Here is a 12,081-nt window from a genome sequence, read left to right as displayed (position 1 = left end):
GTGCATATGAAATCCTTGAATTCTGAGATATTACATGCAGGGATTTTAGAGATTTTGAAGGTGAAAATCACTAGTTTATGGCTTGACTTAACCAGAGAAGGAGATATCATGAGAATAGTACATGAAGGGGCGATATTTGTAAGGACCAGATCAAAAATAGTATGTTGCTTAGTTAATTAGCTATCTGATCTAAGGAGTTTTTGTTTATTAAATCTAAGAACTTCTGGGGATATTTTACACAGGAAGTCTAGGTGTAGATTATTGCAGGGAAGTTAAATCTCCCAACATAATGGAGTCCTTGATCATAGAATGTTCATTGAGTACATTTAAGAATCTTACATGAGTATCAGGAGACATAACACTTACATGATTATCAGAAAACATTGGTAGTGTGTTCCATGCTCAAGCAAAAAGTGTGCTTGTTTCCCAGGGAAGCTTTGCAACAATAGTCTGAAAAACAGAGAAGTATAAAAAATTAATTTTAGAAAGCAGTGGTTTTGTAATATGACTTCCAACATTTGAATGAATGGACAAAGTTGTGTATGGGATTGAAATTCCATGGAATTGTGGAATGAACTGAAAAAAGCAGAAACATCCTTGGAATGAATGCTCATTTCAGGAAGTAACTCCAGTGTTAAAAAACAGACTAGTCTGCTTTAGGTCTGATGACACAGAACAAGAATACATTAAGGACTGCTTTGTATCTGCTTTGTACACTCTGTAGACAATATCATGGAATGAAAATTTGGACTGAGATGGGAAGTATGGGCAATATTGCAAGAAAACAAAAACATTGTGAGGCATATTCCATGTGTAATTATGCTTAATGGAATCAAATGAACCAGTGGGTACTCAGGACAGATTAAAATGTGTTTTTGTGTTGCAGAATATAATCTGATTAATAAAATATGGAAAGGTGATGTAATGTATGCTGAAAGATAGGCCATACAGTAGATCATATTGCAGGTATTACAAATATAATGAACACTGTTGTTATGACTGTGTCAATGAAATAAAAATGTTCAGAATGAAAATTTGGAACAAAATGTGCAAGCTGAGTTAACAGGTGAAGTAGTAGTATCTGGTCAAGATGAAGAGGGGGAGGAAGATATTTCTGTAGATGAAGTATCAAATAAAAGCACTGTGGAGGTATCACAAAAAGCATAATAGCTAACACAAAATGTTATTCAAACCTTTAATCAAAATAAACAGCATTAAACGCATTAACTATATCATCGCATTTTTGTACCAAACACCTAGGACTTCTTCAGATACTAAGCAATCATCCCATAACCCTAATATATACATCCCCACAACAGTCCAAATTAAGTAATTAATACATTTAAAAACCCCTGAGAAGGTCCAAAACAATAAAAAGTAAGACCACCAGCTTTTATCAATACTACAGGGGGGAGGAATTAGAAAATGATAACATTGTGTTTAATCCAAAAGAGGTGACCAATAATTTGAACAAACAAGATAACATTAATAAAATAGGTAATCGTTTTTATTAATGGAAATGTTATAAGATTTATAACTACAATGGTGTTGAATTAAATACATTTTATTACTCTATTTATGAAAGGTTTTAAGTTTGTAGTTAGTAACAAGACTGATGTAAACATGTTAATTCTGGATTTGAAGCTATTTACTGGAAAGAATAATTTGGAGTAGTTGTTCATAAAAGATGGTAAAGATAGTTTTTCGGACTCCAGACTTAGGAGAAAAAGCATTTATAACCCACCTCTAAAAAAGCATTTATAACCCACCCCTTCATCCACAACTAAAATTTTTGAATTGGTTTTGGAAAAGAAGATTAGAAATAATTTGAACAATCAGAAGGTTTACCCTAATTTAACTAAGGAAGAACTGGAGTTATTGAATACTATTAAAAATAATGTTAATATTAGGGCATTAAAACCGGATAAAGGTGGAGGGACTGTTATTATGAATAATATTATTTATATAGGAAAGATGATGGATATTTTGGAGGATCCTAACAAATATGACAGAGTTTCTAAAAATGAAATTAATATTGCTTATAAAAAGATTGATTGGGTCCTTAATGATATGTTCTTGGAAGATTTGATTGGTTGAGAAACATATAATTTTTTGAACACAGATAAACCGGTTATTCTCTATTTATTTGGCATACCCAAAGTACATAAAAATATTAAAATCCCCCAATGAGGCCTATAGTAGCAGCTAATGGGTCAAAGACACATTCCTAAGCTACTTATTTGGATGCCAAATTAAAAACTATGGGTACCCACCAGTTGGGATATCTTAAAGATTCCTGGGATTTTTTAAGGGAAATAGAATATACTATTTATGTTACTATCGATGTTGTGGATCGTTTTTCTATCATCCCTCATGAAACTGGATTAGAGTGGTTTGAGGAGGCCATTAGACATTCAGGCTTGTTTGATGTAGATGAATTTAGAGAGTTGGTTGAACTCATGGATTTAATTCTTCATAATAAGTTTATTTCTTTCGAAGGTGAATTTTATAAACAAAGAAGTGGAGTGGCGATGGGTGCTAGTTGCTCCCCTGTATATGCTAATATTGTACTATATATGCTAATATTGTACTTCAAGTATGGGAAAAGAAATACATTTTGAATTCCCCTTATGCTCAGTGTTGGAGTCTATATAAAAGATTCCTTGATGATATATGTATTTTTTGGAATAGCACAGAAGACAGATTAAAGGATTTTATTGAATATATGGCACAATCCTCTAGTTTTTTTTTTTATTTATTTACATATAAAATGGATAGATGTAAGTTTAATTATTTAGATATTACTATATATGAAGAACAGGATAAATGGAAGTTTAAATTCAGGATTTATGAAATAAATATTCTCTAATTCATATGTTCTTACAAGTGCCCATCCGTATAAGCAGAAATGGAGTATTGTTAAGGGCCAATTTATTCAGGCCTCCAGAATGATTTCGGAGGAAGATGATTTTCTGCTTGAATGTGATATCATTAAAACATGTTTTTGGATAAACAACACCCAGTGAGTATGTTAGAAGAAGTTATTGGTGAAGTTAAGGAGGGTAGAAGACATAGGTATTCCCTATACTTGGAAAAAAGGAAGGAACCCTTAATATGAATAATGAGGCGGGTATCAGTGAGAATGCCAACTTTAATGAATATGGTGGTGCCCTTATATTGAGTTATAATATGAATGTGGCTATTATTAAGGATACCATATGGAAGTATTGGGATCTTTTTAAGGGTTTCACTGATGTGGATAATTTATTTAAGAGGCCCATTCGATTTAGCAATTGAGCAAAAGAAAAATGGTTATAATTATTATGATAAAAACAAAACAAAGAAAGGAACTTATAAGTGCAGCAGATGTATACAATGTATATATATTTGTAATACAGATTGTATTTATATTCCTAGCAGAGAGTTTATACATAAGGCTAAGGAAAATTATAATTGTGATAATAAAGGGTTAGTATACTTGGCTATATGTGAGGTATGTAAAGAGTTTTATGTAGGTAAGACCAAGAGGGCCCTAAAAAATGTATTTATGAACATTATTATAATATTAGAACCTTTAATATGAATAATGCTTTATATAAACATACTATTGTTTGTAAAAATGCTAAGTTTTATTTTGATGTTCTAGAGTCCATCTTATGGAGTAACAGAGGTGGTATGTGGGAAGAAACAATTGAGTATAGGGAGACATATTGGCAAGCTGTCTTACAGGCAAACAAATTTCCAGGATTGAATGATAATATTTCTTTGTTACCTGTTTTAAAATTGAGAGCAGCTAGGCTATAAACTGTTATAAAATTTGGGACACCCATTGCTACTTCTGTTCCCGTATGCAGGTTATTACCAATAGGTGTTTTTAAGCTATTTTAATTTGATGTTCATAGTTATTTTTAATGGCTTTTTTATATTTGTTTCCATTATAAAAGTGAATTCCTGTTATATTTTCATATGACACTTGGTTTAGACTTGTAGTGATAAAGTGTGTTTAGTAAGTTAGATATGTTTTTAGTGTATTTAATATATAGGTGAATTGTTGCTTCCCTCTTTGTATCATATAGGACTATATACATATTTTTATAGTGTTTTCATTTTATTGGTGTTCTTTTTTATACATGTATATTATTTTAAGGAACTGGATATATTCAGATCCATTGTGTTTTTAAATGTGTTAATTACTTAATTGGACCCTTATGGGAATGAATATATTAATGTTATGGGATGATTGCTTAGTATCTGAGGAAGTCCTAGTTGGTTGGGATGAAAAACACGGTGATATAGTTAATGCGTTTAATGCTGTACACTGTTTTATCATTTTGAGTAACATTTTGTGTAGGCTATTACGCTTTTTTATTATACCTCCACAGTGCTTTTATTTGATACTAGTTGGAGTTTGTTGCTCTACTGCACTGTTTTCTGGTGTTTTATGTTTAGTAGATGAATAAGCAAATGACAAAGAGTAGTATTTTCTAGGGGGAATGTTAAAACTCTAAAGACAGTAATAAGATACATAAGACAAATATAATAAAAGATGTTACTGAAGATAATTGGACAAGAGAAAGAAAAACAAACAAAAATGGTTTTAAAGCAAACTAATACTAAAAGCCTCCACAAAGGATAAGTTTTCCTACCTTTTTTCCTTCATATAAACAGTATAAAATAAAAGCAGTTGTTCTGGTACAACGGTGTAAACAATTAAAATATGACATACTATGCTTATTAGATACACACTTTAACATAGTCCAGAAAGAACAGTTATAGCAAGTATGGGAAGAGCATATTGTAAGCTCTGTGGGTAATGATTTATGTTCTGGAATCATATTTTGTAAGGTGAATAATACTGCAGTATACAACGTTACTATTCTTTGTCCAGGAAAGTTAGTGATATTAGATTACTGTATTAAAGGACAACTAATAAGACTTATGGTAGTTTATGCATTTACATCAGGTAGTAAAAGAGCATAACTTTTTCAAGAATTTGAAGAAATATTTGAATGTTAACATGAATATAATGATTTTCATAGACTTTAATTGTGACATTGATGAAGAAAAAGAAAGCAAGGGAGAGAAGATAAATTATGTAAAGGATGTTTTTTGCAATTTTGACTTAATGTAGGACAGGATCATAAAAATACTTATATGAGGGGAAAGGTAAGGACAGAAAGTGACCTTTTGTACACTCAGAAAAATTAAAGGAGGCTAATACCAGCACTTTACTTTCTGGATTTTCTAATCATTAGGCAGTATGTGCTGTTCTGGACACAGATTGTTACTGAAGAAGACAAGGGCTGTAACAGATTAACTGGACACTGCTCAGAATTAAAGTGCTACAAGATAAAAGGCAGGCATTATTTACAGAACATTTATAAATTAGATATTTGTATAGGAATTGGTTGGACTGAAGAGTTGATTACAAAAGAAAATATAAGACTATGTATCTTAAAATGGAATGTTTGTGAATAAAACAGAAATTTATGAAAAATGATGCCAGCAATTCAAAACAGTTATAGGAGATAATAATGAAAAGCCAATGATAAAGCAACAATAAATATTTATGTCGAATGAAGCAAATACAAGCGATATGTTATTAAGGCAATATTATGCTGTTAAAGGTAGAAAATAATTGATTAATCTTTTTTTTTTAATTTAGGCAAATAAAGTATAATTAATGTATAGCAGTGGAGATACAGAATGAGAAAGGTATACTAGTTCATAAGTAAGAAAAAAATAATTAAAGATATAGAAGCTTTTTTGAAACTGTGTATACAGAAAAAAAACATGACACAGCCTATAGAATGTGGAGGGTGGGTAAACACATTTTAAAGAAACAATGGATATACTAAACAGAGAAATAACTACTGAGGAAATTAAAAAGGCATAGTTAATGGAAGGATTGGGTTTCTACTGGGGAAGATGGTATTGGTTGCATTTTACAGAAAAATGAGCAAAGAGAATTGAAATGTTTCTATAAAGGTGATATATGAGTGGCTGAATCAATATCAAAAATCAACAGACGTGTGTAGAAGTATTACAAATATTATTAGAGTTATTAGGAAGAAGGGAGTTTAAAACTATTAAGTAATTGATGACTCATTAAATGTAATGATTATTATAAAATAATCATGATTAGTTTTCAAAGAAAATTTAATAATGTTATAAAAAGAGGTAACTGATGATAAGAGTATATGGGATGAAAGGAAAAGATAGTAGAGGTATATGTTGGATAATGTTCAGGAAGTAATAGATGAAGTTGCACAAATCCAAACTGAAGATAAATTGATTTAATGTGACATTAAAATGGCATCTGTTAATGTCCAAATCATTATGAAATATTTAACACAAATGATACCACACATAAAATTGTATTTTGAAAATTATTTTAGAAAATGCAACTAGAAAGATATTCAAAAATGGATTGTTAGGCAGAGAGATTGAAATTAAAATAATGCTGTTTCAAGGATGCTTGATGAATATGAGACTTTTTGGAGTGGTAATAAATGCTGTTAAAGAAAAACTACAAATAAATAAGTGAGAGACAATTTTGATTTACAGGGACTTAGTTAAATTACCTATAATAACTTCATATTATGCATAGGATACTGTTATAATAGTTAAAAACAAGGTATGGGTAAGTGTTGTTATGAAGGATTTATGTTTTCTTCAGGGGATAGTTGGATTAGACTTAAGCAGGGAGAAAAAAATGAAAGGATTTGAGAACTAAACAAAACATGTGTATATTTTATCAAGCAGGATATTAAAGTGTTAGGTATTAAATGTGGAGATAGATTATACTGAAACAATGGAATGCTTTAATACAAGATGTAAAGGATTTAATTTTCTGCATGGAAAATCTTATGACTTATCTTTTTAGAAAATAAAGTTTTCTTGGTACATTTGTTAATACTCAGATCTGTTATAAGTTGTTTTCCATACAGTTTTGGGTTCTAGATTAAATTCTCTAAAAAGAGGTATAGTATGCATTCCAAAAGGTAGGGTGCATTTGAGTTTAGTAACTCTAGTAATTTGGGTGGGGCTCACTGCATTTATTTTGGGACTTAATGTTATACAAAAATGAAAGCATTGTTTTGACTAAGATATTAAGAGCAAAATATCAGCACATTTTCAAATACATACATTCCAGGAAGTGTAATACCTTTCTACTTCAAAGCCTAAAAACCTGGACACATAGCTCTCGATCTTTCATCACCAAAATGAGGAACACTAACCCTCATAATGTGGAACAAATGGGCAAAATGTGGAGCACATGCTAACAGCTTACTAACAACTTTGTCTAGGAAGATCATAGGATGGTTAAAATATGATGGTTTTACTTACAAAAAAGATCATTTAATAAATTAACATGATTCATTTCTATTTACCATGGATATCAGTTAAAAAATTCCTAACAGGAAATGTGTGTCACTCCCTTTCAATGAGGCACTTCGAAGCACATGAACTTTTTAAGACCCCAAATGAGGTATGTTCCTCGTAATGAGGTATACTTGAGAGGTATGCGTGGTTAAAGCCAAAAATAATGAGGGGGCAAAGGACAAAAGTCAAGGACAGATTTTAAATATTGCTCTTATAAACTTGCAAAGTTGCTAGACTAACAGGTTTTGCATTAGCATGCATTTTTCTGAATGCTATGAAGTCTAAAACTCAAACGTATGTCACTATTTAGTCACGTCTATTCTTAATGATTTGCTAAAATACCAGACCTAAAATGTGTAAAAGACTTGAAAAAAATAAAAGAGAATCAGTTGAATATATGAATAGATAAAAGAATGGAAAAGGCATGTAAAAAAACTGACAAAAAAGATTTCACTGCAGATATTTAATTACCAAGAGCTCAAAAAAACACTGTCTCAAAGTTACGGACAAGTGCCTTGTAGCCTGGCTAAACTGTTGCTTGTAAGACTCAAAGATGAACCTCATACCACTCCACAAAGTGTTTACAAAAAGGCAAAGTTTATTAAAACAAAAAATTAAGCACTTTTGTCTGATTATAACTTAGACTGCATCAGAATTTGAGTCTTCTGAGCTGGTCTAAAAGTTTTTGGTTTGTTCTCCTGTTCTTGTTGTTAAACTGTTACTTGTGTTTGAACTCAGATATGTGTTCAGGCAAACAGCTGTGGAGAGGGAGCAGGTGGGAGTTATGGTATTAGGAGTAGGAGGGGGATTTTAGGGTTAGGGAGCAGAAGGGAGTTTTAGGGTGAGGGAACAGGATGGAAGTTTTCAGTTTAGGGAATAATTGGAGAATTTAGGCTTAGGGAGTGGAGTGGAGTTTTAGGTTTAGGTTCTATCAGTCCTATGTTATAACTCCATTTTCAGATGTGGGGTAGTAAGATCACAGCCGGGATTCCGGTAATCCTCTTGGAAAACATGTAAAATGAAGCAGTACATTTTGTCAGTCATTAAATTCATTTTATGTGGAGCTTGTAAAGGAATGCTCTGTTTAATTTATTCATCCAATTAAAGCCAAAAACACTGCAGGCTATTCCTTTACTTTGATGATGCCTTTTCATTCTCTTTAACTGCAGGATAAGACCATCAAGGATGACGGCACCATAACTCCTCGTGATGGATCTGCTGTGTCAAAGACTACAATGGACAGTGGGCTAGGCCAAGAAGATACACCTACAATAAATCCTGTGCCAGCAGGGCAACCACGGACTCCCAGGGGCAGCATGCCACCGAACATGTTAGGTGGAGGTGAGCTAACATCAGCATGTGCATATTTGTTATTGCTTACCCTCTGCAGCTTATCAGAAAAGCCCCAAAACTATGTGGGTACTTGTAGTAACCCCATATCACAGTGCATGTGACTAGGCCACAGGCAATGCTCGTGATGAATTTAAAATATCTTATTGGTTGATTGGTTAATTGATTGACTGATTAATTTGTTTATTAATTAATTGTTTATTTTTTTTTGAGTATCCTCTATATCCAATTCACAGTTGAAGGACACCCAGAGTCTACCCTGCCACTAAACATATTTATGGTGGGTAACTAATAACTAATTCTAAATAGAAGAAAAAGTTATTTTCTGTGTGAGCAATGAAGTTTTATGGACATTGTTGTAAATTAGGATGCACTGGAATATGCACTATGAAGCACCACCCCCCAGAATGAGGGTGGCTTCAGGATCAGACTGTAATAATTCTTATAATTCTGAATCTCAGTGCTCCTATTACTATCCCAAAAGATATATGTGATAACAAAACAGAATGATCACAGCCACAATGAAATAATTAATATTCTTCATTCGATTTTCATTTGAAGGTAGCACAGTGGTGCAGCGGTTGATATTGTTGCCTCACAGCAAGACGTTCTCCAGATTGATTCTCGGATGGGGTGCCTTCTGTATGAAGTCTGCATGTCATTCCTGTTTTCATGTATGTTTCCTCCCACATTCCAAAGACATGCATCTGAAGCATTTTTCCCCAGGCCTCTGCTGAAAATAGGCTCTTTTCCTAGTCGGACTTTCTTGGTCAACAAATGTTAAATTAATTAATTAATTAATTAATTAATAAAACCTGAGCCCTCTCCTGTTGGGTATCTACTTCTCTGAAGTCCAGGCCAACATGAAGGGACTCTGTAGACAAAGTTTGCAGATGATTGCAAGTTGGGAGCTATTATTAACTCCCCAAGTGATGTTGACATCCTGCAGAAAGGTGTCACTGAGACCAACGACTGGTGTCAGAACCATGGCCTTAAGCTCAATACCAAAAAATGTGTTGCCATCCCCTTTGGGAAAAACTTGGTTCCCATGAATTACCACACGGATGGTAGCCCACTGAACATAGAAGGCGGTATAAGAATCTGGGAAGACAGGTTGACAGCAACCTGTCTTTTGACCACCACATTGCCAGTGTGGTCAGAAAGTCCTTCTGTGTGGCACATCTAATTACTAAGGATTTTGCATCCAGGAAGAAAGAGGTCATTGTCTCCCTCTACTCTTCTCTCATTAGGCAAATCATGAAGTACAGTGCCCCATTTGGCAACAACTGGAGAGGATGCGAAAGTAGCTCACAAAGATGATCCTAGGCCTTAAACACTTGTCCTATATGGACAGATTAAAAAAACTCCAACTATTCTTTGTCTCATATTGCCTACTTAGATTTGACTTATGTTTGACTTACAAAGCCATGTCTGACCCAGCTGTATTAGAAATGCTACATCTAAAGAAATCCCAATCCCTCTGCACCACACACTCCAGAGGCCTCAACCTCATTACCACAATCAACAGAACATGCTGGAGGGACAGGTTCATAACCCAGAGACTGCTCATGCTATGGACTAGACTTCCCATACATGTCAAACAGAGCATCTCACTGGCCCTCTTCAAGAGAAATCTTTATGAGTGGATGGGAAATAGAAAATTCACCCCAGGGATCACTCCAGTGGCTCTACTCTACAGAGGTACTGGGAACTAATGTCGGGTGGCACAATGCCAGGGTAATCCTATGGGCTAGGCTTGTAAAGGCTCCAGGGCCATTAGCCTAGTACACACCTATGAATCTATGAACCTATTTGTTCTCCCACATTCCAAAGACATGCAGTAGGTGCACTGGACAATCTAGGTGTGAGCGTGTGTGAGTGAGTGGTACGAATGAGCTACCATGGCAGGGCTAGCCACTTGGCGCTGTAAGCCTTGGCTCAAGATGATTGTCACTGTTGAAGTGACACCCCGACCCCATGTGTAAAATGGGAAAAAGGGGTTGAGGATGGCTGGATGGATTTGATTATTTATTTCTCCTAGTTTAATAACAGCACAAGAAAGTATGCTGTTAGTTCTCAGACATTAATCAATGACAGTACAAAACTGTGGTACAGTAAATTCCTCCGCCATACCAATTTATTTATCTTTTATTTATTTGACATTCGTTAACCAGGTTAGTTCGACTGGGTAGCAGCTGCTTTTCAACAGAGGCCCGTGGAGAAAAGCTCCAAATAGTACAGATAACAAAAGTAATCATATGGCATATTAATACAAGTAAGAGAGTTAAAACTAAAGCTAAACATATAGAAGATTAAAATATGTCTAAGAGTAAGATAAAACAACATGCTAAAAATGGTCAATAAACTGAAAAATAATAGAGTACAATGTTGCATACAATAATAAGAATACTAAAAATGGTCACACGTTTGCAAAAACAAAGAAAAACAAAATAAATTATTACTGTAGAATGTATACAGGAGATAGACCCAAGGCAAAATCCAAATTCCAAGACTACAGTTCTGGAAACTGTAAGTACTTCTATTAGTAGAGTTTTATGCAACAGAAGCAGAAAGATGGAAGTGAATGGTTCCTGTAGTAGTATTAGAGGATGGGACAATTCACCAACAGGAATCATGTGCAGAGAAGTAAAGCCAAGGCTTAGCTTAGAAAGTCAAGGGAATATTAAATATCAGGTCTGCAATCATACTGGTCATATTATAAACAGACCACATTAGTGTAAAGTACCCTATGTGGGACCAGAAGTACACATAAACTAGTAACAGATCTAAGGAGAAAGGCTCCATTGGAATCAGAAGTAAACATGGCTTTCTTAGGTTAGTGTTTAACTTGACCCTACAGCAGTAATTAAAAACCCTGACCAGTATCAGACTGCACTCTTTCAGAATGCACAGCTCTGCCATGACTGCACCATGCTCCACCTCTATGCCTTTCAATAAACACATCTAGGCTTAAACAGCATGTAAAAAGGGAGACTAATTGCAATGACTGCCCATCAAAATCTAATCTAATTCATGCATATACAAGCAGAGAATGAACAATAAAATGATAATAATTTGATCTAAGAATAATAAATAAAACTGAGAACTGCTAAAAGGTTTAAATAGTAAATCAAACAATAATCCAATAAAAGTGAGCAAATAAATGTGGATAGTAAAATAAATAAATGCATAATGCAAACTACTTGAAAATAAACATTATATCAGTCTCAGGTAAATACAGATTGCAGCTTCAAAGTACCATGTAATTGACCTGGAGAAGATGTTGAAAACTAATAATTTACTCATGGTCCCAACAAATTAAAAGGGCCAAATGATACAAGCAGT

The 12,081-nt window shown here is 33.7% G+C and overlaps 1 protein-coding gene across 1 annotated transcript in view; it reads left to right on the top strand.

Annotated features, from left to right (window-relative positions):
- Nucleotides 1–12,081, top strand: part of STMND1 (stathmin domain containing 1) — a 209,482-nt gene that overhangs the window by 95,547 nt on the left and 101,854 nt on the right. Inside the window, exon 2 of the mRNA XM_044065199.1 lies at nucleotides 8,556–8,727. Within this exon, the coding sequence (XP_043921134.1) occupies nucleotides 8,556–8,727 (172 nt within the window). The remainder of the gene's footprint in view (nucleotides 1–8,555; nucleotides 8,728–12,081) is intronic.

Source organism: Protopterus annectens, chromosome 3.part0, assembly GCF_019279795.1.
Source record: "Protopterus annectens isolate FY-2018-M chromosome 3.part0, PAN1.0, whole genome shotgun sequence".
Lineage (NCBI taxonomy): Eukaryota > Metazoa > Chordata > Ceratodontiformes > Protopteridae > Protopterus > Protopterus annectens.
This window is presented reverse-complemented; position numbering and strand designations above follow the sequence as displayed.